General features: G+C 40.6%; 2 protein-coding genes across 4 annotated transcripts in view; one reads left to right on the forward strand and one right to left on the reverse strand.

Annotated features, from left to right (window-relative positions):
• Positions 1–1240: 1240 nt before the first annotated feature.
• TEX46 (testis expressed 46) lies at positions 1241–3669 on the reverse strand. The gene is made up of 2 exons (XM_003415235.4): positions 3391–3669; positions 1241–1441 (listed from the first exon to the last, which is right to left on the reverse strand). Exons 1-2 carry the CDS (start codon positions 3580–3582, stop codon positions 1241–1243), a joined length of 393 nt encoding a protein of 130 aa, XP_003415283.3. The 5' UTR covers positions 3583–3669.
• Positions 3670–9063: 5394 nt separating this feature from the next.
• Positions 9064–27273, forward strand: part of KDM1A (lysine demethylase 1A) — a 73935-nt gene continuing 55725 nt past the window's right edge. For 2 of the 3 annotated variants that reach the window (XM_010595065.3, XM_003415371.3), the window contains exons 1-2: positions 9095–9469; positions 15444–15609. In XM_010595065.3, the coding sequence (XP_010593367.1) occupies positions 9110–9469; positions 15444–15609 (526 nt within the window). In that variant the 5' untranslated portion in view covers positions 9095–9109. Of the gene's footprint in view, positions 9470–15443; positions 15610–27273 lie in introns of all 3 variants that reach the window. The other variant, XM_010595066.3, reaches the window with a different exon arrangement.

Below are 27273 nucleotides of genomic sequence, written 5' to 3' on the forward strand. Positions count from 1 at the left end.
ATGAGACATACTGATCAAGTTTGTGGTTGAATTCTGTTTCTAAGGGGCAGGGGATAGTCACCATATGGTATTCTCCCAATGGTCCAGTTATGGGTGGTCCAATGGCCTGACCATACAGCAGGCCCATTAACAATGGCCTGTTGTTGTTAGGTGCCTTCAAGTCATTTCCGGCTCATAGCAACCCTATGTACAACAGAACAAAACACTGCCCAGTCCTGCACCATCCTCACAATTGTTGCTATGCTTGAGCCCATTGTTGCAGCAACTATGTCAATCTATTTCTTTGAGGTCTTCTTCTTTTTCGCTGACCCTCTACAATGGTCCGTGAAGCTGTGTAAAAGGGACTATTTACAAAGGTGTGAGCAGCATATCGGCAACCCATAAGAACGGTGTAGTGTCCTTGGGCTGGAAACTGTGGGAATGTTGCCATTTCTGTACCCAAAGAGAACCTGCAAGGAGAGAGTGGTGTACAGAGGGTCTCCCTGAGAGAAAGTGTGATCCTCAGTGAAGGGACGCAGCCAGCCCCAAGCCAGTCTGAGGGAGGTGGGGGAATAAGTACTCAACCTCCCCCTTTTCTCCAACCTTCTGCCAAGGATCTCCATTGGCCAAACCCAACTGGAAGTCACAGGGCAAGAGAACCTGGCCCTTGGTAAGAAAAAGCAGGGGAAGGTGGAGAGTGGACCTAGAGGAGCAAGTAGATGTCCGACACCCAGCGAAGGCCTGTGATTTTAAGCAGGTGAGTCAAGGGAGTTCTCACTAAGAGATGTCATTTGAGCAAAGACCTAAAGGGTTTCATTCACTCATCTAATCCTCACATCAACTCTATGAGATTGGTAGTGTTATTCTTCCCATTTTACAGTTGAAGAAACTGAGGCACAGCAAGAATAAGGAACTTAAAGTTGTCCAAGGCTACATAGCTGAGAGTTGGTAGAGTTGGAATTTGAACCCAGGCACTTTAGCTCCAGAAGCCCTGCTCTTAACAAAAATAGGAAATAGGTTATCATACAATGAGAGGGGAAAGAGTCTAGCCCCCGTCAGGTTGTGTCATGTCGTAAGGGGCTAACTAACTGTGTGTATAGATTTCTTTTCCAGAGGTGGCCTCCCAGCCTCTGATCCTCCTCCCGGCCCCTCGGCACTTCTCCCATGTAACTTACTAAGAAAATTCAACAGTCTCTGACTAGATTTTACTGAGTAAAGGTAACATCAGAAGAGCTAGCCCACTGCTGCCGCTCGGACTTGTTTAGGAGAGGTAGTTGGTGCTGCAGTCAGAGATAGTGGAGAAAATCGACTCAGGCCTCTTCGCCCTGTGCTTCCTCATGGAAAAAGTCCGTCGCCTGCCTGACCTCCTATGGTGATTCATTTTATTCCATACGATGAACATCTGGTTTTCTAAGACCTTCAGCTTCATTTCACTGAACATAAGCCGCTCCAGGAGCTTGTCCTGGAGGGCAAAGCAGGCGCGCATTTTCTCAACTTCTTTTGCGCTCATCGAGACGGAGTTGGGGCTGGCTTCGGAAGTCCCAGGTTTCTCTGCCTCCTCCTTAGCTCCCCACCACCAGGAAAAGAAGACAGGTTGGTTAATCAAGATAATCACCTCCCTGTTCTGAACACCTGCTCCATGCCAGGGAGTTTATAAACATTACCTTACTCAATTCTCACAACCACCAGGCAAGGTGAGCATCTTTGCTGCACTTCATGGAAGACAGAATAGGGGCGTGGGGAGGTGAGGCCACTTTCTCAGCACTGCACTGCACTGCCTGAGGTCCAGAGCTCTCAGGATGTACAGTTGTCTCTGGTTCACAGGAACAAATGAAGCGGCCCCCTAATCTGCAGTGAGGTCCCTGGGTGGCATAAATGGTTTGCACTCGATAAACCGTAAGATTGGTAGTGGTTCGAATCCACCACCATAAGATAAAAAACCAAATAGCCAAACCGATTGCCATCTAGTCCATTCAGACCCATGGAGACCCCATGTGTTACAGAGTAGAACTGCTCCATAGAGTTTTCCTGGCTGTTGTCTTAATGGAAGCAGATCACCAGGACTGTCTTCCATATTGCTGCGGGGTGGGTTCGAACTGCTAAACCCTAGGTTAGTAGTCTTGTGTAAACCTTATGTGCCACCTGGGGGTCTGCAATAAGATTTGCTGTTGGGTGCTGTCGACTTGATTTCGACTCATAGAGATCTCATGTGACAGAGCTGCCCAGGATAGTAGCTCTACACATGGGATGACCATGAGTCACAATCAGCTCCAAGGCAATGGATCTAAGGGGCAGAGGGATACAAAGCCCTTAGCCAAAATGTATCTCTTTCCAGAGCCTGCAGCTTTTGCAATGAGCCTGTCTGAGTGCTTTATGAGGCCCAATAAACTCTCAAACTGCTAAGTCTCAATGGTCCCGTGCTCTTATCTTCATCGTCTTCATTTGCCCTCCATACACACCAGTTAATAATACTACTTTATTTTTTCTTTTAGAAATTGGCTAAAAACTCCTGATCTTTAAAACATTTCAAAATGAAATACTTCAGACATGCAAAGAAGTAAAGAGAATATTACGACAAATATCCATGTTTCCACAACCAGCTTCAGAAATAAAATATCGCAAATAAAACTGAAGCCCTCTGTGGACCCCCTCTCCTATTGTTCCTCTCCTCCCTAAACTTCACCTCCTCAACTGCAATCCTGAATTTGGTGTTATTTTTTCCATGCATCTCTGTCTACTGGTGTTTCTCAATGGGAAGCTATTTCACCCCCTGGTAGGCATTTGGCAATGTCTGGAGATGTTTTTGGTTGGCAAGATTGGGAGCATGTGACTGGCATCTAGTGGATAGAGACCAGGGATGCAGCTAACCACTCATCAATGCAAAGGAAAGTCTCCCACAAGTTTCCAGTCCAAAATGTCAACAGGGCCCAAGCTGAGAAACCCTGCCTTAAAATACTTTCACTACACACATGCATCATAAATAGGATAGAATATTGTTTTGCACGCTTTTTAACTTTACATAAAAGATGTCATAATCCATGTACATTTCTGCTGTCTTCATTATTATACTTTGAAGATGTATGCATGTTGATACATGTACTGCTATTTCATTCACTTTAATTCTTTCCATCTTAAAGTAGTTATTATGTTGCCAAAGCACTTTGACATCAAACAGGAAGGAGGAGACTCTGGGGGTAGTCACCATTTTACAACTGAGGACTTCCGAAGGGGACTGATTTATCCATAATCACTCAAGAAGAAGCTGCAGAGCAGGGATTTAGGCCAGAGTCTTAGATTGCTTAGTCTTGCCCCATTATCCCAATACTTCCCTTACCTTCCCATCCCCTAATCTAGCTGTAAGCATCCCATATCCCATATCCCTTATCTGAAGCTAAGCCAGCTCTTGCTCACCTGCTGGGGCTCTGGCGGGGTGGGGTTGCGTTCGTACTTGACCAGCCAGTTGCTAAGCAACAGCAGAAAGAACAGGAACCCAAACAAGGCTGGCTTATAGCTGATCAGCCAAGCTACCACTGTTCCCATGTTGCCTGAAGAAGCAAGTATCTCATGGATACTCCTAAAAAGAGATAATAGTGCCCCCAGCATCACAGCTTGGAGGTGCACTGACCCCAGGACCCTGACTCAGTCCCCCTCTAGGACAGTTGGTCTCCATGACAGTAGTCAGGCCCTCCCATTCCTCTGAGTCATAACCCATCAGCTGCGGCATAATAATACTATTAGCTACTCCTATGTCTTAAGTACCCACTATGTGCCAGGCTCTTTGACAGGCAGTTTGTAAGCATTATCTCATCACGCCTTCACAACAGCAGGTGATGTAGGTCTTACCAACACCTCAGTCATTCAACAGTACATCCGAGCCCAGCCACGGGGAATAAAATAATACAGAGTCAGGGACAGGGAACTGCCAGAAATTCAAGCCAGATTCAGAAGAGGATGTGGGAGCAGGGATATCATTGCTGATGTCAGATAGATCCTAGCTGAAATTAGAGAATACCAGAAAGATGTTCCCCTGTGTTTTATTGACTGCACAAAGGCATTCAATTGTGTGGATCATAATAAATTATGGATAACTTTGTGAAGAATGGGAATTCCAGAACACTTAGTTGTACTCATGCAGAACCTGTACATAGATCAAGAGGCAGTCGTTTGGATAGAACAAGGGGATACTGAGTGATTTAAGTCAGGAAAGGCGTGTGTCAGGGTTGTATCCTTTCACCATATTTATTCAATCTGTATGTTGAGCAAATAATTCGAGAAGCTGCACTATATGAAGAAGAATGAGGCCTCAGGATTGGAGGAAGGCTCGTTAACAAGTGTTATGCAGATGACACAACCCTGCCTGCTGGAAGTGAAGAGGAATTGAAGCACTTACTGATGAAGATCAAAAACCATAGCCTTCAGTATGGATTACACCTCAGCATAAAACAAAAATCCTCACAACTGGACCAATGAACAACATCATGATACCAAAAAAAAGAAAAACTAAACCCAGTGCCATTGAGTTGATTCCTAACACCATGATAAACAAAGAAAAGATTGAAGTTGTCAAGGATTTCCTTTTACTTGGATGCACAATCAACACCCATGGAAGCAGCAGTCAAGAAATCAAATGATGCATTGCATTGAGCAAATCTGCTGCAAAAGACGTTTCTTTAAATTGTTAAAAAGCAAAGATGTCGCCTTGAAGACTAAGGTGTGCCTGACCCAAGCCATGATGTTTTCAATCACCTCATATGCTTTCAAAAGCTGGAAAATGAATAAGGAAGACTGAAGAAGAATTGATGCATTTGAATTATGGTGCTGACGAAGAATATTGAATATACCACGGACTGCTAGACAAATGAACAAATCTGTCTTGGAAGAAGTACAGCCAGAATGCTCCTTAGAAGCAAGGATGGCAAGACTACATCTCACATACTTTGGAGGGATCAGTCCCTGGAGAAGGACATCATGCTTGACAAAGCAGAGGGTCAGTGGAGAAGAAGAAGACCCTCAATGACGTGGATTGACACAGTGGCTTCAACAATGGGCTCAAGCAGAACGATTGTGAGGATGGGGCAGGATCAAACGGTGTTTCGTTCTGTTGTACATGAGGTTGCTATGAGTTGGAACCGGCTCAGAGAGACCTAACAACAACCCTCAAGGGCTCCATAGTCTAGTGGGAGAGACTTCAAAGAAGAATCACCTAGACTTTGGAAACAAAGCAGAAAGATTACTGTGTGCCTTTTCAAAGTCATACTAGAATACTGCCTAAAAAGCCCACCTTTCAGTCACCTGACAATTGGTTCCCAGCCAACGCACCTTGTGCACAGTCACCGCTGATCCATCAGTGGAGGTCTTGCGCGTGGCTCTGATGCTGAACAGTTCTCAGTGGAGCTTCCAAACTAAGATGGATAAAGAAGTAAGGCCTGGCAATCTACTTCCAAAAATCAGCCAATGAAAACTCTGTGGATCACAACAGTCTGATCTGAAAGTGATCATGGGATGACAAAGGACTGGGCATCCATTTTGTTCCACTGTACAGGAGGTCACCATGAGTCTGGGTTGATTTGATGGCAGCCTGGTGGCACAACAGTTAAATGCTTTGCTGCTAACCAAGAGGTTGATGGTTGGAACCCACCCAGTGGATCCAAGGGAGAAAGACCTAGCCATTTGCCCCCATAAGCCCTATGGGGCAGTTTTACTCCATTACATGGGGACTATGAGTTGAAAATCAACTCGAGGGCACACAACAACAACAAACTTTGTTTGACTTACTATTTAGCATAGATTAGGGCCCCGACTCTGTAAAGTTAGATGTTAATTTATAAAAAATAGATAAGTTGCAAATAATTTTTTTGCAAATAGATGAAAATGAGTACAGATTTATGGACTTAGAAGACGTTAACTTTTTTTTTTTTTTTCCTATTTAACTTTGCAATCTTATTCCACCATTGTTTTTTCTGCTGGCCAATGACCATATGTCAGCTTCTCATATTTTCCTTTGAACGAGCTTTGTCTTTCTGCTGGTTCCCTCAATAATGAATTAAATAAATCTTTGACGTATGCTTGCTATATTTTTCTCATGGGAGTTTTTTATGTTAAAATATAAGCTTTTAATGGCTGTCTAACATTCCATTTTATGTAATATTCCAGATGATATTTCAATTATTAAATTAGTCTCCACTTGTTGAACCTTTTGGTTAATTCTCCTTTATTGTTATTATATATAACCTGAGATAAACAACTTTGCAAGTAAATCTTTGTACACATACTTATATGTTTCCCCAATGTTTCCAGAAAGTGGAATTGCTGGGTCAAAGTAAGAGGGAGCAAAGGCCCTGAGATCAGAGGGTGCCTGTTTGAAGAACAGCTAAGAGACTGGTGTGCTTAGAGGAGAAGCAAGTAAAAGAGAGATAGGCTATACTATCAGGGAGGCAATGCTGGGTTGGGTGTGGAACCTAGGGACTTAGTAAGACAGGGAACAGAGGGGCCCCCAAATCTGCAAACAAAGTAACAAGAAATGGGCCAGGGTGCAGAAACAAAGCCATTCCCCAGAACAGTGGGGCAGGGTATCTAAAAATAGCCCACAAACTTCTTTAAGGTTGCCTTTCAGAAGCAGCTGGAGAAAACCATCCCCAGGTTCATGAGCAGAACATCACCTGTGACCTCTGTGTGACCTTCCACCAGGGGCAGTGAGGGGCTGCAGCCCCAGCTGAGGAATCGAATCTAGGGAAATGAGAGACTGCGCAGGCGTGATGCCGCATAATAAGTCCTGCTAGGAATCCCAGAGGTCTCCGGGACAGGAGCCATCTTGGAAAGCTGCTGCAGTGCACCCTAGTTAACATATCCCCACTTGTGTCTATGAATAAACATGAATCTTCCCCCCTCCCCCACAAGAACTTTTAAAAACTCAATCCCCTCTTTTGTTCTGTGAGATGAGGTTAAGCGTTGCTCTAGGCCCTTGTCCTCTCTGCTTGCAAGCCTCTTCAATAAAGCTTTGCTAGTGTGGAAAACTACGTGCCTAAACTACGTGCCTTACCTGCTCATTCTTGACCAGTGAGAGGCAGAACCTTACTCTGGTAACAAAAGGATATGCATTTTTTTTTTTTTCAATTTAAAGTTTTATGAAATTAATAAATGTACAAATAAACCAGATAGAACTAACCCAAAATCTATTACCATTAAGCCGCTCCTGACTCAAAGTGACCTTATAGGACAAAGTAGAACTGCCCCATAGAGTTCCCTAGGCTGTAATCTTTATGGGGAGCCCTGGTGGCACAGTGGTTAAGAGCTCAGCTGCTAAACAAGTCGAATCCACCCACCAGCAGCTCTCCGCAAGAAAGACGTGCCTTCCGTAAAGACTTAAAGGCTTGGAAACTCCATCGGGCAGTTCTACCCTGTCCTATAAGTTGCCTATGAGTCAGAATTGACTCGGTAGCAGTGGGTTTGATACTGCCCTATCTTTCTCCTGTGGAACAGCCGGTGGGTTCAAATCACCGACCTTTTGGTTAGCAGCCGAGCACTTAACCACTGTGCCACCAGGGCTCCTTCAGATAGAACTACAGGGTTTAAAATAAACAAGCATCTCTTGCCAAACGCCTTCTCACCGTCAATTCCAAGCCTCAGAGATAATCTATTTCAACACTTTTCACTGCTTCTTTTGGCATTTCTAAATATTATGCTTATACTGTTATTTGTTGATTTTTCAATTTTGACATTATGCATCATCCTTTTTTTTTTTTTTTATGATGGAAGATGAAGATTTTGCTTCTGTGCAGCCCCCTACCACTACTTCATCCTCCCTTTCACAAATCTCACTCAATACTCTCCTCCACAAACTTTATTTTTTGGTTAAAAAAAAATCATTTGTTATTTTGGCCAAGTCGGTATAATTCACAGCTGAGCCATGTGTTCTACTATGATTACACGTCCTTTCTTGTACCTTTTTTTTTCTTTCCGGTTTGCTTCTTTTTTTTTTTAAGTCAACTTACTTGAAGTACAATATATATACGATGAACCTACTTTGCGTGTACTGTTCAATGAGTTTTGAAAAATGTATACACCCCTGTAATCACCACCCCACTCAAGATATAAAACATTTCCATCGCCCCCAGCAAGTTCTCTGCTCATTTGCAGTCAATTTGCCCACCCCCATCCCGGCCAACCCCTGAAGGATTCTATCGCTAGAGATTAGCTTTACCGATTCTTGAACTTCATGTAAATGAAAGGATTTTTTTGAAAATTATACTTTGAACAGACAACCAGTAAAAAGGCAACTGTAGTTATGAACTCCTGTGTAATAACTGAAATAAGCGTGAGAACACAAAGGAACAAGACGTGTTCAGTGTTGGGTCAGGGAAGGATTCCTGAAAGAATCAAAAGAATAACCCACAATCGTCATTATCATTAGAATTAACCTGGAAGAGGTGTTCTGCTTGGGGCGGGGGGGGGGGGGTTCCGAGCGGGGGTGGGGCGTGTGTGTGAACTTGGAGTCCAGACAGGAGGAAGGGCAATTGAGTTTCGACTCAAACCTGGATCTCCTGATTTCTCTCCATTTTATAACCGCTGAAACTCACTTGCTTTTTAAGTTTTTCCCAGTCCAAGCAGGACAATTATGAATAAATAAGTTGATAAGCCAGTGACATTTCTGTGTGCTTTTTCTCTCAATAGGCTGTAAACTCTGAAAGCAGGAACTTCATCATTCAACTCTTGTCACATGGTAAATATTAATAAATAATTGGTTGAATTGAGGCTCAACGAATAAACGCAAACCCCTAGAGGGAAATGGTCCCCCTCGGAAGGGCAGCCTGACCCAGAGCCCTATAACCGGGAAGGTGCTGGGGCCGCCTCCAAGGGCCAAGGAGACGCTCTAGGAAAGTATCACTCGCTCTGTCATGGCGACGCTCTAGTCGCGAGGACGCCGCTCTATGGCAGTGGGGGAGGGGAGGGGACCGTGGGCGTCTCGGGGCCTTTTTGTCCCGACGCGGCGGGAGCGCGCTTAGCGCGTGCGTACGCGGCGGCCGCTGGGAGCGCGCGGGCTGCGAGGAGTCCGACTCCGTGACTCGGCTTAGGACTCACGGACCGACAGGCTCAGCGGCCCCTTCGGCCGTCGGCGGCCAGGCGACCCGAGATGTTGTCGGGGAAGAAGGCAGCAGCCGCGGCGGCGGCGGCGGCGGCGGCTGCGGCTGCGGCCGCGGGGACAGAGGCTGGCTCCGGGGCGGCGGGCGGTACCGAGAACGGCTCGGAGGTGGCCGCCCCGCCCGCGGGCCTGTCGGGCCCTGCCGAGGCCGGGCCGGGGGCGGCCGGTGAGCGCACCCCCCGCAAAAAGGAGCCTCCGCGGGCCTCGCCCCCCGGGGGCCTGGCCGAGCCGCCGGGGTCCGCCGGGCCTCAGGCCGGGCCTACCGTCGTGCCTGGGTCTGCGACACCCATGGAAACGGGAATAGCGGAGACTCCGGAGGGGCGACGCACCAGCCGACGCAAGCGGGCGAAGGTGAGGCCTGACCCCGTCCCTCAGACAGCAGATCCGGGTGCCTGGCTCCCCGGGGGCTGCCTGGCCCCCACCACTCCCGCCCCCTCCCCGGGTCGCGAGCCTGCAGCCCTGAGCCCCGCGACCTCCCCCGCAGTCGGACGCCCAAAGCGCCTCCCCTCGGAGCCCGGTGGCCCCCACGGAGGTCGATGGCCCCCACGGAGCCCGGTGGCCCCCACGGAGCCCGGTGGGTGGGTGGGGTGAGGGAAGGGAGAGTCTCCGCCTGTGCTGAGCACGGCCTTTGTGCTGGCACGGGGAGGGCGTAGGGGAAAGGGCGGTTGAGGGTAGGTGTGTTTTCCTCAGGACATCTGGTACACCTTTTCTTTTTCTTGACCGGGAAAAATGGCTCCCCGACGGGGAGTTGTGGTTGGCATTGTTGGAGACATCACTTGTTTGTCCACAGATGTGTTTCTGGAAGCTGTACAGCAGTATTTATGGAGTTTCAGCTGGGATTGTAGAGTGATGCTTGAGAAATCGCCTAGCCATGGTTGCCGAAACGGAAAGGAATATTTTTGGAGCTCTTGTTGTGTGCTAGGAGTTTTCATCTTTTCCTTCAATCCTTCCAACATTTTTTTGACATAGATTTTTACAGACGAGAAAGCTAGTTAAGAAGCCTAATGTCACTTACTCAAGAGAAGAAAAAAATTTGGCGCAGAACCGTATATACAGACAGTAGCAGCCTCATATCCCTGTGTGTTCCAGACGCATCACCCAGAGTTTTATTTATGCTAATCAAAGGGCAGCTATTGAGAGCCTCCTTTTAGAAATCAGTAAACAGAGGCTCACGGGTGGAGCAACTTGCCCAAAGTCACACAGCCAAGTAAATGGCGCAGCTGGAATGTAACCTCTTAGGCTTACATTGTGATAAGTAAGGTATCAGCTCCCAAAACCAAGGACCGCACTGGACGCCAGCAGTGTGCAGGGCACTGGGGTGACAGTGAGGCACAGACTTTAGATTTGGGCCTTTTCTAGAGTTTCATGGCCCAGTTGAAAAAACTGGAGATACATGTACATATAATTTTAAAATAGATTCATAAATATTTAAATTGTGGAATTTATAACACACTTTATATATAATTTTAGGTATAAGTCAGTGTGTATGAGTTGTTTCTTGTGATGAATATTACCAAGACTGAGAGCCCTCAGATTCAGCTGCCCACTTCAGAGATTTCTCTCAGGTGTATCTGCTGTTGGGTAAAAGGGCATCTTGGAGGAAAGGCTTTTTGGGGCTTTTACCAAAGCCTGGGTTCGAAAAGCATAGAGGTTGGTAACCCCAACCCTCAGAAATGGAACAGAGGGCAGAAACTCCAAAGGGTTTTTGTTTTACTATTTCATTAGAAAGTATAGCCAGAAACTATGCTATAAAATAAATTTTTTAAGCAGTTTCATTGAGGTGATTTACATACCACAATTTTAAAGTGTACAGTTCATGGAGTTGTGCAGTTATCACCTCTACCTACTTCCAGAACCTTTTCATCATCCCAAAAAGAAACCCCATAGTCATTAGCAGTCACCCCATCCCTTTCCCTCTCCCCCCAGCCCCAGGCAGCCACTAATGGACATTTTGTGTAAATGCCAAACCAAAACTCAATGCCGTCAAGTCGATTTCGATTCACAGTGACCCTGTAGGACAGTAGAACTGCCCCACAGGATTTCCAAGGCTGTAAAATCTTTACAGAAGCCAACTGCCACATCTTTCTCCTGCGGAGTGTCTGGTGGGTTTCAACTGCTTGCCTCAGTTAGCAGCCCATTGCTTTAACCACTTTGCCACCAGGGATCCTCTCTGTAAGTGCATTTATACAATATGTGGCCTTTTGTGTTTGGTGTTAGCATATTTTCATGCAGCAGGTATCAGTACTTCATTCCTCTTTATGGCTGAATAATATTCCATTGTATGGATATACCACATTTTCTGTTCATCAGTTGATGGACACTTGGGTTGTTTCCCACTTTTGGCTGTTACGAATAATGGTGCTATGAACATTCATTTACAAATTATTGTGTGGACATACGTTTTCAGTACTCTTGGGTATGTACCTAGGAGTGGAATTGCTAGGTCATAGGGTAACTCTGTGTTTAACTTTTTTTCTCTTCATAGATTTTTAAAAATTATGGTTATATATGTATATATATACACACACACACACACACACATATATGCCAAAGCATTCACCAGTACAAATTCTAGTGTGTTAGAAAGTCATTAGGGATAAGTTCGAATAGTTAGAGCTGGAGAATTTATGTGCTGGTTTTAAAAATTAGGCCTTTATCTGATAAACTATCTGAAAATACCATGTATTTGGAAAATTAACCTGGCAGCTGTGCCCTAGATGAACTGAAAGGGAGAAAAAAAGAGAGTAGAGCATTAAGGTGACTGGGGAAATGAATGAATCGTAAGGGTGGGCATGAGAAGGAGGAGACTAGAGATGTGAACTTGGGAGTCGTCAGTATAAAAGTAAGAATATCCAACCACCCTACTGACTCACAGCCTCACTGGGACATCTTTATGTCCTAGGTGGTACGTTGTGGGCAAACCTCTGAAATCTCGGAGGTTATTACTGGGGAATGAGAGATTCCTAGTCCTTTGCGTTCAAAGTATCTATTCCTTTTCACGGGGGAGTCATTTTTACTTTTCAAACTTTGTATGATTCTTTGGGATGGTCTTTAAACTTTTACTGAGTGTGAAAATTCGTTTTTACAAAATAAAGTGTTAGGCAAAATCCCAAAATAAAATACTACTTCCTTGTTCTGTATTAGAAGTTTAAATTTACAGCATTTATCTTTGATGTCAGTTTATGAAAAAATAAGGCTATTTTGGTGAAGCTAAGCTTGAAATTGGAAACTATGCACGATATTCATAGTCTTGTTTGAGCCTCAAAATCCAGTTTTATTTCTGTGTTTTGTTTCGTTCATGAAGCATTGTGAAGATCTAGTCCTGATTCACATGAGAAGCAGTGCAAAAGGCATTTATTTTTAAAGCTTGCCCTGACATCTCAGGACACTCTCCGGGAGACAGAATGGCATAAGAAATGTCATTCTTTGGTCTACGCAAAATTGATTGCCCAGGTGCTGTAGGCTAATGTGTTGGTTTAACACGTGTGTATTTGTTTTTAAAATACTTTTAAAATTAAAATAAATGAAACCTGGAAGACCCTTAGGGTTCTGTGGAACTTTTTTTGTGTTTTAAATACTAGATGATCTAGTTATTTTTCTAATCTTTTCATGAAGACTAGGCTTTCTAGACCAGCTTTTTCCAGGTGTGTTTCTTTATTACTTCATCAAAACATTGGATTAAACAATGTTAAAATATATATATATTTTTTTGCTGCAAAACTTTCAGGACTTAACAATGTGCGTTGTGACTCTCCTAGAAGGGGCACACAGAGTGCAGTGTTACCCAAGCTTGGTCCTTAATCCCATTTTCCTTCAAACGGTAGTGTCCTATGAAATATCTTTGGGGAAAGCCGAACTACAGCAGTAGAAAGGATCTTATTCTTTTTGTTTGTCTCAAAATTTGCGCACTGCTCAGACTGCTCATCCAGGTGCACAGTGTACACTTAGTAAATGATTATCGAATGAATAGGATTGATGAGCAGGGAATTAAAGAACTGAACCTTAAGGGTACAGAGGGGCCAAGCACTGATGAGGGATAAAAGGAGAAAGACATCTGCATACTATAAACATATTTATATATATTTTTTAAGCAAATGTAGGTTATCTTAATATACAACTTATTTTATATTTGTTGGTGTTGAGAATATATACAGCAGAACATGCATACACCAATTCAACAGTTTCTACAATTTAGCGACATTGATTATGTTCTTCAAGTTGTACAGCCATTCTCATCCTGCTTTTCCGAGTTGTTCCTCTCCGTTAACAAACTCACTGGCCCCTAATTTCGTATCAAGTTGCTACTGTCAGTTTAATCCCATGTGAAAAACGAAAACCTGCTGCCATCAAGTGGATTCCAACTCATACTGACGATATAGGACAGAGTATAACTGCACTAAAGAGTTCCCAAGAAGCACCTGGTGGATTTGAACTGCTGACCTTTTGGTTAGCAACCATGCACTTAACCACTATGCCACTAGGGTTTCCTGATAGATAGGTCTTAAAAGAGCACTGTTCTCAAGGCTGACATTCTTTACTAGTTTGGCTTTAAGAAGACTTCAGGGGATATTTTTGGTTTAAGGTTTAAAGGTTGCCTCAGCAATAGTTTCAGGGGTTCATCCAGCCTTTATGGCTCCAGAATGTCTGGATTCCTTGCAAATCTGAAATTCTGGCCTGCGTTTTCCCCCTTTTGATCAGGATTCGTCTGTAGAATCTTTGATCAAAATGTTCAGTAATGGTAGCTGGGCACTATCCAGGTTGTCTGGTCAAAGGAAGCGATTGTTAATGGAGGTGATTTTTAACCCCTCTCCTCTTTTGAAGTATTTTTTTCCCCTTGTTCCCGCTTTTTCAGCTGCTGTCCTGAGGTCTGTTCTTATAGTTTATCTCAGTCAGTTAGGATAAATTTAGTATCATCTACATTTCTGGAGACTTTATTGTAAAGTCCCTCTTATGAAATGTTCACCGGATCAGGATCATTTATTTGCAGCTGGATTTTCAGCTTCTTTAGGGCAAGAGCACTTTCATTCATTATTTTCTCCATTGTGCCATGGTCTTAGTGTTCAGTATTTGAGTAGATGAATACAATTATTTATATGTTAAATAAGATTCTTAAATCAGGGATCATAGCCAGTCAGTTTATCCTTAATTTTTGTTTCCATTTTCTAACTCAGTCCCTATTTTCAGTAAAACTCTTCTACTAGCTACCAACTCCCCTTTCAAATTCTGAGGTCATGACATTAAAAAAAAAAAAAAGATAGTCAGCCAGGCATCTGGAACCAATTCAAAGATATTTTGAAAGTTAAAATAGATTATATTCATAAGACCGTTTATTCATTTTCGAAAACTCATAAGTTAGATATATGTGGAATCCACATTGTCTTTGCTCTATTGCCATACCTAGTAAATTATTTTTATTTTATTCGTTTTATGTTTTCAGTGAATCCATAATAATTAGAGAGCTGTAGTTTCTCTGGCTTCCTGGAATCTATATTGGGCGGGGGAGTCACATTCACAATTTGCCAGTGTTCCTATGTTGATGACTATTTTATAATACCATTGTGGCAGTTTTGACAAACACATTCGTAAGATAATCTTCCGTACCCTATGCTCCTTTACCTCCCATAAAAGTTCGCTAAAATGTCTTCCTCTTTTTACTACTGACCTGATTTTCTGCCTTTATGACCAGAGTATGAATTGGTGGTAAGACCTGTAGCCTGCATTTCCACATCACCTGCTTCTCCTTAATTTGTTATCATAGGGATTCTTTGCTCATCACTCAACTCTCTTAGGTCACCAAGTATTTTTTAAACAATATACCTTTTCATAGTTTCAGTTTGTTGCTGTTAGCAACTTCTATTTCCCCCTCTCTTCATTTAGTTTCTGGAATTCTTTTGCTATTTTCCCATGGAATAGTAATTAGGAGCACAGGCTTGGCATTAGACAGACTAGTTAGTCTGGTTAACTCTATTTTTGTTTAACTGAAGGTTATTTTTATCTTTTGTTGACACTTCCAGTATGTGCTGTGTAGTGAACTTGTATGTGTTGTTTTTTAAGTTTAGGAGTCGTAGAGCCTCCACGTCATTGATCTGAGTGTCAGCACTATGATATAAAAGTTTTAGATTGGGCTAAATCTGGACTGACAAGATTTTTTTCAGGAAAGTTTTGTTTTTAGTAACTACCTGTTACAAGCTTGTTCTTGTTATTTGCTTATTTCCCTTAAAATTTGAAGTCAGAAAACAATTCTCATTCATTGATGGTTCCAAATAGAGTCCCTGATTTTAGATGGTTGCTATATTTAGCTTTCCCTGGTGTAATCTCCGTGTAGGTAGAGTACAGAGAAATGGATGAAAGCTTGGCCAACCTCTCAGAAGATGAGTATTACTCAGAAGAAGAGAGAAATGCTAAAGCAGAGAAAGAAAAGAAGCTTCCGCCACCACCCCCTCAAGCACCACCTGAGGAAGAAAATGAAAGTGAGCCTGAAGAACCATCTGGTGAGTTGTAGTAACCAACTGCAGTTTTGTTTTGTCTTAGAAATAAGAATAAATGGATTTATTCCTACTCTGCAAGGTTGTATTTTCCTCTTTGGTTTAACTGATACTGGGGCTTTTGCCATGTGTGTTTTTGTGTGTGTGTGTGTGTGTGTGTAAAATACATACATGGATACATACCGGTACTGATGCTCTTTCTGTGTGTCTGTACATTTAGTAGGAAAGTGAAGGACGATGTGGAAGGGTCGTGGCAGTATAAGGCAGTTGGAAATTAGGAGAAAATAAATAACTAGAGAAAACATACAGAATGCCGCATCCAAAGACCTGACCTCTCAGTGACAGCTCTGATATAAAATTGAGATATGGAATGGTTCTGAAATTGTTCTGGCTATGTTAAGCATTTACCACATGGTTAGATACTTTGTGGTAAAACTTTCGTGGCATGGTTCAGTTGTGAGAAGTGCCTTTACCTGGCGGACAAATTTTAAAATATATTCCGAGGTCAAAAGGAAAAGGCCTAAATGCCTATTACTGTTTCATTATTGACTCCTTCCAATCAAAAGAATGGTATAAGAAAAAGCTGTGAAGAGATTCTAAGCTCACACAAGCCTCCTTATGTCATGGAAAGATAATTGGAGTCTGTAATACTGGTTTCAGAGCCTCAAACAGCTTTAAAGAATTGTCACTAATATCCCCTCAGCCCCAAGTCCTTGCTTTCTGGGAATATGGGGACCAATTGAGGATACTTTTCTGTTTTGCTCGGAGAGACCAAGCAAAAGCAAAATCTTCTCGTATCTTCTGCTCTAATGGCATCTCATTAACTCTTTGTGTTGCTGGATTTTTACTAAGTGCCTCTCCTTGAGATAATTTTTGTATTTCCAATAGCTCCAGGCCATTCACCTCACTGATTCTTTTAGTCCTGCACCTTTTAAAACAAGATACTTGTTTCAGATCCTTTCTGCTCTGTCTTGCATGACTTTCATAGGAACCCGGATTAAGACATATTTCACTTGAGAAGTTTTATGTTTCAGTAACTTTTTTTGTTTTTTTAGGTTTTTCTTCTCAACGATATTGCTGTAAATCACCAGAAGCTATTTTACTAAAATAAAACAAACAGAAAAAAAGTACAGATGTTTCATTTGAGGATTACAAGACAAGTGTTAATTTAAATATAGGTTTGGGGCTTATCAAACAAATTCTAGCTGAAACTCAGAAGTAACATTTTATCATATAGAAAAAAAGTGACTATAATAAATAATAATAAAGGAATATGGTTTGAAAGCATTCAAAAAAGATATCCTGGATTCAGTTCATCTCAAGAATTGGGTTTTCTAAGATGAGGGTTTTCCTAAAACTTTGTTAAAATAACTTCTGGGACAAATCCAACCTCCGTGGGAGGTTTCTAGTGTCAGTGGTACATTACCTTTGGCACTAGTACCCCTGAGACAAGCTTTTTTCTGTACCTCGACAAGCTCTTCTCTCTGTTGGTTTTTCTTCCTCCTCTCTCTAGCTCTTTCCTTCCTTTTGTCCTTATCTCCAATCCTTAACTTCTACCCCTTGGTTCCCGTCTTTCTTCTATCTCCTTTTTTATTCTTGCCTTCATTCTACCTGTGCTGTAGACCTTCAGGCTGCTGAGCTCTTAGGTCAGGGCCCCAAAACATTGATCCGTGATGATTTGATCTCTCAAGTGCTGCCCACCCTCTTTTTCATGTGATGTCAAGTGTCTCCATTAAGTACCTGGTTTACCATTTTTTTTTTACCAAGTTGATAAACATTCTCTTTGTTCTCTGAAAAATTTTAACCAATTCTTGGCATTTTTTTTTCTCATGAGAGAGGTTTTTTTTTTTAATTTTGTTTTATTATTTCGTAAATGTCAGGCACTCTTCCCACAAAAGGTAAATATCCTAGCAAAGGGACTTAGGATTTAGAGAACTGTCTTTATTCTGTGGTTTTTTAGTTGATTTTAATCCAGTGGTTTAGTTTAAATAAACTGAGTATTTTTTGAGAAAGTTTTGTTTCTTAGGTTTAGGATATCATCAGTACTCAGAAATGTGTTGATAACAGATGAAACTTAGCAATGTATTATGTATGGTTATGAAAATAAAGATTTTTTCCTTTAAAACAACTTAAAATTTTTCTGAAACTTTCTGGGGTGTATTAGGGAATTGTTTTTCCCTATAAAGCAGTGGCAGCTTACTGACCTACATAGGTAAGATATAGATTGGGCCCTGATGGTGAATCATAAAATACTACCAGGTGAGTTCAAGTATTTGTAAACTGTTGAGGGTTTCCAAATCTGTTGTCTTATCAGAACCAGTTTTTTCACTTGAGAGTTTTCAGTCAGAAGTTGAATTAAGCATTGCCCTATGGGTATTTTAAAATCTTGAGAGAAGATGTGGTTTTTTTTTTTTTTTTTAACTTACCTTTTCTATATCACAATCAATTAGAAATTAACTTATTTTCTTAAAACATATGAGGTTTGCATACATTTCATTCTTACCAACTTTTAAATTTATTTAGAAAAGTGTGCTTTGCTTTCCACAGTATTAATAAATCTAAGGAGAATAAAATATTTTGTTAATTATGAAAGCACAAGATGTACTGAAGTCCATGGATTAAATAATTTGACTGGCGAAGGTTCCTCTAGGAGAACACTGAGAAGAAGCCAGAAAGGAAGGTTGGAGCCATATTATGGACAGCCTTGCTTGTCAGGCTAAAGAATTTGACATTGTGCCCTTTAAGTACTGGGGAAGTCGGGTTGCGTAGCAGTGAAGTTTTTTGAGCAAGGAGGGTCATACTGAAATCCATGCTTTGGAACGATCAATCCAGTGTGCTCTGTAAGGGTGAGTTAAAAGAGTAAAGAGACAGGGCTTGGAGATACGGCTATTTTAGAAATCAGGCTTAGTGGATCAGTGGAAAAGTGTTCTTAACTATCAAAGTTGAGTTTTTACAGAAAGAAGAGGTTTGGCTTTTTTTATTTGAGTTTACTTAATTTGAAAGATGTTCTCTGATTTGGCTTGAACATTGTTTTTAGATCTGCCAGTTTTGAGAACTCATGTGGTAGTCACAATGGGTAAACGATATATTTTTCATACTTACTGCTGCTTGTATTAAAAACCTACATTATTTGGTTTTCTTAATGTTTCCATTTTTATTTTTATATTATACTTGTGAGTATGTTTGTTTTAATAAATGATGGTTTTATTTTGCTTTCTAGTAGTCTTTTCTGTGAAGATCAACGTGTTTTTAGGTCAGGGCAGCTGAACCTGGACGGTTAGTTGTCCTTGGAATTGAATGTGTTTGATTATTAGTAGTGTCAAGTAATAGTGGAGCTGCTATGAAATAGAGTGAAATCTCATTCAGCTGGACTTTACTGGTTTTAGAATAATTGCTGCTTTGTTATAAGTAGCCTTCCATTGGAAAAAATGCTCTTTTACTTTGTAGGTTCAGTTTGTTACTCTAGGTATCTTAGATTATCCCTCAGTGAGTTTTGAATTAGTGAGATTTTACTGTATTAACTGACTAGCTTTAACTCAGCTTTCTAATTTTCATACAGAAACATGATTTTGTTTTTTTTTTCCTTATGCCTCTAAGCTGTTGAAATTTACCAGAAAAATCTCACTAGTTATTCCTAAATTTTGTATTAGGTAACTGTTTTCACTAAAGAACCCTGGTTTGGGAGAATATGTTTTTTTGGGAAGTTAGAATTAGCTTAGTTGTGCATAGCCTGAGACTTCTATGGTAATATTCTAAAATGCGTAAAAGGAAATTTGAGAGGATATATTAAAGATGCCTTTCTCAAAACTTCTTCAAGTTAATGAATTTCTCAGTAGAGACATCAGAAGTATGTTTTAAAATATATATATACACACACACATATATAAAGTCATGCGTAAGTTTGTGTCTGTACCATATTCCCATGCTCAGTGATGTGCTAATACTCTGTAGTGAAGCTCAGAGGCTTCCATTAAACCATTGGTTAACTCCTCATATTGATTTTGTTAGATCACATTCGATCGGTGACAGTTCTGTGTTATACTCTATTTTATTCGAAGACCAAAGATAAAGAATCGCTTAATCTCCTTATTTATATCCTTATTTGAACCAAAAGAAGTACTTGATCTTTTCTCTGTTGTGTGTGGAGAGTGAGAGAGTGTGTGTGTGTTTTTAAGAGACATAGACTATCAAATAAAGTACAAAATTTGTTGATGTGAGAGATTGGTATGACAGAAAATATTGGGGTAATTTTGAGCCTCTGTTCATACAGTAATCATAGGAGATGCAGCCTAAATTACTAAAAATACTAAATTACAGAAACTATATAAAATTTATTTGTATGGGCAGAAAAATTTAAAATTCAATGAATTCTTACACAAATGCTGTTATAATGAAAGTATCCATATGGCAAAGATTTCCCAAAGTTTGATAGAGTGATAATTCAGGATAGCAAAAATGCAAAAGGCAGAACCTTTCGGACTATCCTTTAGAACTTGTTATAATAGAATTTGACCAGAGAAGAGTTGAAGACTGGTTTCCATACGTTAAAAGAAAGAAATCAACGGTCCTAATATCATCGCTTTATGCTTGCATAGTTCTTTGTTTATAATAAGGTGCTCTGCGCTCCCCTTCAAGGTGCTCATACTGGTAACGATAACAGGCATGGATGGTGGTTGCGAAGTACTGGGTTTGGCAGCATGGGCAGTTATGGTCGGTTTTATTTTTATCAGGCTAGTACTAATCTCAAATGATTTATCCCAGGCTTTTATCCCTGATTTCTTTTCATGCCTACGAGTGGAGCCAGAGAGGAAGCGTAATTCTGGATGAGCATTGACTCCAGTTATCTCCACAGGAAAGATTATAGAATTCTGTTACATGGCCATACCCAGCAGAAGACCCTCTTTGTAGATTTACCAGAAGTGACCTGGGAGTTCATTCCTGACAAAGTTGTCTGTGTTGCCATTTTGACCTGCTAATGGAAAATAAATGCTTGAAATCATTTGAGCACCCATTATATATGATGCATACATTCTGAAAACAAAACCTGGGATTAATTTTCTTGCCTTTTTTTTGTATAGCATCATTTCAGTGTGTTCTGTTTGGAAGTGTGCTCCAGAATAACTTACTGGAGGGCTGAGAAAAAAATGTCACAGACTGAAAAGGTAATCTAGATCAATTCAACAGAGTTCTTTAAAGCACTTTATATGTATGGGAATTGTGAGTGATACTAAAAATGGACCAAGACATATGTGGTTATAGAACACCTGTTCTTCACACTCAGAGAACTTATAACCTTCGCGTGGGATGTAAATGCATAAATAAATGTGGATAGAAAGTGCTCTTAAGTGCTAAGTTTCAGTATAAAAGTTCTAGGGAGACTTAGAGGCAGACAGTGTGGGAGGGAAGAAAGTCTTCCCAAATCCTTCTTGGCTTACTGAAAGAGTTAAAAAAAAAAAAGTGGAGAGGGAATTGGTAGTGTGGAGGGAAAAAAATTTTTTTAATAAAACGCACATTTTCTACACAAAATAAGATTTCCCTCAGGTGTGGGCAGTTCATGTACTTTATGCACATTAATTGTATAACTAGAATTCTTTGTTCTAGACACGGTGCCAGATTCTAAGGGTTTGAAGACGAAGACTAGAATCCACAATTACTTTAAGGTTATGGTATTAATAATTGAGGAGTGAAGGAATAAAATAAAAGTGTATATAAAGGAGAAGGAGAACTCAAGTTGTTTTTAAATAGTGTTTCTCCTCCAAATGGAATTTTGGGAGTTTTACGTTAAATATGAAGGAGTGAAGTTGGGCGTTTAAGAAGTAGTTTTAGAGCCTTGATCTTTGACTGTTACCGCTTTTGACTGATGGAAACTATTGGATCAGATGCTGTCAGTTTATGTTCAGTCTTTGAGAGATTGACCTCAGTAATTTTGTTTTGTTGGTTATTTTGTTTTACTTTTTATTAGCTGACGAATTTTATAAGTTTTTAAAATTCTTTTTGCTACTGTCATTTATTTGATCTGATTATGGTATAATATAAGAAAGAGATACTTTGTATGAGGATTTTCTCATCTGTAAAGTGGGGCTTATTAGGATCAAATGGGAAAATGTAAAATCCACCTTTATGTAGATGTATTTATTAAACACAGTGTTGAACCAGGAATAGGATAGATTGGCATTTTATTTAAAAAAAGAAAAAAAAAACCGATCAGTTTATATACCAGGTCGATATACATATGTGACCTGTCGCTTTTGGAAACTTTAGAAAGTGTTTTTGTATCCCATTTCCAATAGTTTGTCACTGATAAATGGGTCATTCTTTAAGCATCTGGAACTGTTAGACACACACACACAAACACACACACACCCCATTTTAATTAAAAGCTTGGTATTTAATCTCTAATGTTAAATCATGAGAAGAATGGCAGATCTTACTACTCACTAATATAGACTCTTTTCTCAGAGGATAGTATAATTGAAATCATGTATTAAGTATCAAGATATAACAGATGTGAAAATTTTGCCATATTTTCTGATTAGAAATGTTTTTAAACACTTGAAGGTAGGGTTGTATTTTTTAGTTTGTTTGTTTTAATCTTCTGATAGAACATGTATGATTAATTAGTGCCTAAGAGGTATCTTCCTTACAGAATTGTAGACCCAAGGCATATTTAAAGTGGAAGGAGCCTCTAACCAAAAGGTTGGCAGTTAGAATCCACTAGGCACTCCTTGGAAACCGTATGGGGCAGTTCTACTCTGTCCTATAGGGTCGCTATGAGTCGGAATTGACTCGACGGCAGTGGGTTTGGTTTTTGGTTTTGGAGCCTCTAATCATAGAGTCTAGGGGTACAGATAGCCAGAGTTCTGAGAAACTGTTGCCTAAGCAGGAAAAGAGGATTCGCTTGTTGCGAAACTCATTCATGGTTATCAGCTGTGAAAAGTTACAATGGTTCTTTACATAGGAGCTCCAGAAAGAAGTTTAAGATTGTATTTTTTAAAAACAGGTGAAGAACTACAAATGTAAGCTTTGTTTTAACTACTCAGACACACCTTAAGCTTGGTAGTTGGGCGACATAACATAGCAGCAGTGTATCTAAATTGTAGGCTTTCTTTGCAGCATTTTGAAATGTGAACTACACAGCAAAATAAGTACAGATCTAGAAAATCCCAACTGTGGAATGTGGAGGTAAAGGGAAATAGCTTGGTAGAAAGCATGTTCTTTCCATTAGCTTCTAAAAGCTTTGCTTTCGTCTCTAGCTTGTTGGGCTTTTACTTTCTTTTATACAGGATAGGTTCTCTGGTACTAAGTGTCTCATTTTTGCCCTAGTGGTGAGTCTTCAGGCACAAGTGAGCAGTGCTCTGCTTCTTCGTTGGTACAGTGGAGAAGTTTCAGAGGGCCTCCTACCTCAAGCAGAACGATTTTTTTTTCTCCCTTTCTAGACCGTAAGGCTATCAGTTTTAGTTTATAATTTTAAATGGCATTGTAACCTCGGGATTGCTGTTCCAACTGGAACCCATAAATTTCATTTTGGGTAGCCTTGCTGGAGAGCATAGAACAGTAGCAGCCATGTTAAAAAGCCTCTACTATGCTTCAAAGGAATCCCTGAGGGTTTTTCTTTTCCTTAAGCTAGTTTAGTCTTGATGGTAAGGATGGCTCAGGACCAGGCAGTGTTTGGTTCTGTTGTACATGGAGTCGCTATGAATCAGAGCTGACCTGACGGCACCTAACAAGCTTAGTTTACCTCTGTGAGCCCATTTTACTTTCCTTTGCATTTCTTATAACTGCCATAGATAGTCATTCTTTTGCCAAGAACCATAGTCAGAAAGTTGGCAGGAAAGAGATCTATCAAGAATGGGATACTTGAATGGTGTTTTTAAGCCACCTCTCACTACAGAGAGGACCAGGAAGGCAGCATGAAATGGTTATGGTCACTAACAGCTCATGACCTTTCTAAATCTTTTTTTTTGGCATTTGTTTATGTTGATCAATTCCTTTTTGGAACCATGATTTTCCTTATGTTCATGAATTTAGTCATGCGTTAACTGCTTCAAACTCTGAGCCTATTATTGTTAGGCCTATTATTGTTGTTATTAGGTGCCATTGAGTTGGTTCCAACTCATAGCAACGCTGTGTACAACTGAATGAAACACTGCCTGGTCCTGCGCCATCCTCAGGTTATTATTTCCATGTGATTTTGAAGTCTATTAGCCCCATTCTTACTCTGGATTTGGTTCTTTAATTTCCAGCTATCTTTAGAACGTTTCTATTTCTCTCTCCTTTCTCCCAAATTTCCTATTTTGTCCAATACATTACTACTCTCAAACTTAAAAACTTGAATTCATTTTGAAAGTCTTGTATCTCTGCTGTCAAATCTGTTATAAAGTCATGTGTCTTCCTGCACACAGCCTCTTTGGTTTGTTATGCCTTACCCATTCTCACTGTCACCTTCTTATCCTCATGGATTTCACTTCACATCTAAATTACTTCAGTAGCCCTGCAGTTGGATCTGCCTTATGCAGGTCACCTTTCTCCTCTAATCCAACCGGTATAAAGTGACCAGCTTAGTTTAACTAAAATACCACTTGTCTTGCTGCTCTCCTGCCAAAGAGCATACAGTTTTCCCCAATTACTATTAAGACCAAGTTTATATTTTGGCAGTGAAGGTGGTCTGTTTTACCCATCCCACTTTGACCCATCCCACTTGACCTCCCACTGTTCGTTCAGACCACCTGCTTAGGATAGGGTCCTCTGCACATACCGTGGCTATGCTTTTCTTCTTGCCTTTTTCCATGTTTTTCTGGGACATTGTGGTGGTGTTGCTGCCTCCCAATCTATCCAGTCTTTCTGACTTGTCCAGAAAAACTTCATGGTCTCCAAAGTCTGTTAGCTTCTTTTTTTTTCCTAAAAATAATTTTCATGGGTATTTTTCATCTTTCCCCAATTAGATTATAAGCTCCTTGAAAGCAGGGCCTCTATTCTACTTTTGTATTTGTGCTTGGCAGTTTTTGGGCAGGTACTCAGTAAACACTGAATTAGTGATATTATTAAATCAGAAACTCAACTGATATGTTAATGCCATAGAAGCTTACGTGCTCAAAAACAGCTTTAACTTTTTGAAATGTTTTTTCCCCTGCTGGTTTCTTAGGTATCAGCTTTTAGTCCATAAACTTGGCTATTTTGATGAATTGATGTTCTGTTTAAAAGATCATTGCTTCCCAGAAGATTTAGATGTTTTTTAAAATGTTTACAAAAGTCATCAACTTGAATGTGATTCCAGGAAACTGAATGGTCATTTTGTGAATCTATCATCGGTATGTTCTTGGGAACAACAAACCAGTGGTTCTCACCTCAGTACTTGCCAGATGAAGGTATTTAAAAGTCATCATAGATTTCCCTTTTAGATGTTGGAAGAATAGTCTCTTGAGAATTTAAATTGAGATAGGAAAAGCATCCAGTAGTGAGACTGTAACTAAAATACCTCACTGTTCATCAGGAATGACTTATCAGAGCTATAGAAAGTATAGAAGACAAATGAAAGGCTGCCATGTAAGATAAACCAAAAATGATCAATTTTCAACTTGGATAAGTTAATGCATAAATAACCTGTATATAAGGGTCTTTATTTCAAGCTTGAAGGGTTTTTTGTGTGTGCAGTGGTGGGAATGAAAACAAAAGGAAACCTCCAGTGCAATGGTGCCAAGACAAGGTAATATTAAAAAGTGGCTTTTGCATGTTTTTGTTTTCTGTTTTGAATATGAGCTCACGTAAGATAGTAACCCTACTTGCCTGCTGTTACATGTCTGTACCACCGTCAGAAGCATAGTCTTGGCCTGAAAGACCCAAAGAACAGATGAGTATCACATTTCAGTGTTTTAATCAGAGACACAATCTGGGTGGAAAGTTAACAGCAAATGTTTGTATGTGTGCTGTGTTTAAGAAAATGATGAATTGGTCCAGAATACCACTAATAAAGATGATCATTTTAAGCTGTCTTTGGAGAAGTAGGCACCCTCAAAATACTCAGGAGATGAGAGATGGCAACCTTATCTTTTACCTTCCAAACAAGTTATGGACCTTCATCAACTCAATAGATAAATATCTTGTTCTTTTTCTTAGTTTTAAGTGCTTTTTAGTTTTTCATTATTTCTTATGTTTTATGTTTCTATCAGTTTCTCCTTGGTTTCCTCCCATTTCTTTGCTTAAATAATGCTTTGGAGTTTCATTTCTCTTTTTGATGCAGGGCCTCAAACTTGTTCTGGCTCAAACCCCCAGGTGAGAATTTGCATTTCTAACAAGTTCCCAGATGATGCTAATGCTGCCAGCTAGGGACCAGTTCTGATAAGTGCTAGTAGATCAGTGGTTCTCAAAATTTATTATACATAAGAACCACCTGGGGATCTTGTTAAAATGTACAGTCTGATTCAGTATATCTGGGATTGAAATCCAAATTATTATCAGGGGTTCGAACTGATTCAAAGTCCTGTTTTGACGTTTTTTGGTTTACTTTTCGTTGTTGTTGAAAATATACACGAGAACATATACCGATTTAACCGTTTCTACATGTACAATTCAGTGACACTGATTACATTCTTCAAGTTATGCAACCAGTCTTACCCTCTTTTTCTGAATTATTCCTCCCCCATTAGTATAAACTCAACTGCCCTCTAAGCTTCCTGTCTAACCTTTTGAGTTGCCATTGTCAATTCAACCCCATACAGGTAGTTCTTAATTTTTTTATACATAAGGTGAACGTTTACAGAGCAAACTAGTTTCCCTTTCAATGGTTTGTACGTAAAGTGTTCTATGACACTGGCCTCATTCCCCACGATGTGCCAGCACTCCACCCATTTCCGTCCTTGGTTCTCTTGTTTCCTTTCATCCTGAATTGCCTTTTCATCTTTGCTTTTGGGCAAATGTTGCCCTTTTGATCTTGTATAATTGGTTGTTTTAAGGAGCACGTTCCTCTTGGATGTTATTATTTATTTTATGGGTCTGTGGTTTGGCTGAGGGTGGTCTTCAGAAATGGCTTCAGTTCCAGTTCAGAAGGATGTGTTAGGGCCATAGTCTCAGAGTTTCCTCCAGTCTCTGTTAAATGAGTAAGTCTAGTCTTTTTTGTGAAGTTGATTTTTTGTTCTACAGTTTTTCTTCTGCTCTGTGGGACCCTCTCTTATCCCAGTCAAAGCAGTCAGTAGTGGTAGCCGGGCACCGTCTAGTTCTTCTCGGGGTCATGTAGGATGTGGTTCATGAGGTCCATTAGTCCTTTAGACTAATTGCTCCCTTGGGTCTTTAGTTTTCTTCACTCTCCTTTGCTCCAGGCAGTAAGAGACCAGTAGTTGTATCTTAGATTGCTATTTGCAAGCTTTTAAAACTGCAGATGCTACTCACCAAAGTAGGATGCAGAACTTTGTCTTTATGAACTATGTTGTGCCAATTGATGTAGATATCCCTTGAGTCTATATGATCCTTTGCCTTGAGACCTAGGAACACATTCCGCAAGGAGTTTGGTCATATGTAAGATATAAGCAACAGCTATAGTTATGTATGTAGAACTATTCACCACCAAACCTATATCTGCAGGTGGATGTGTTCCCTTATGCCCTTCCACATGTTTTGACTTTTTGCTCTTATGAAGGATCCCTTTGTAAAATCTTCCCAGGATTTTGAATATTTTTC

The sequence above is a fragment of the Loxodonta africana genome, chromosome 3, assembly GCF_030014295.1.
Source record: "Loxodonta africana isolate mLoxAfr1 chromosome 3, mLoxAfr1.hap2, whole genome shotgun sequence".
In the NCBI taxonomy this organism is placed as follows: Eukaryota; Metazoa; Chordata; class Mammalia; order Proboscidea; family Elephantidae; genus Loxodonta; species Loxodonta africana.

Bases quoted from the DNA above. Each gene is read 5' to 3' on its own strand.
- TEX46 (XM_003415235.4), bottom strand. From the start codon at position 3,582: ATGCTGGGGGCACTATTATCTCTTTTTAGGAGTATCCATGAGATACTT. The intron at 1,442-3,390 runs GTGAGCAAGAGC...TTTGCCCTCCAG, and splicing joins CCCCGCCAGAGCCCCAGCAG to GACAAGCTCCTGGAGCGGCT.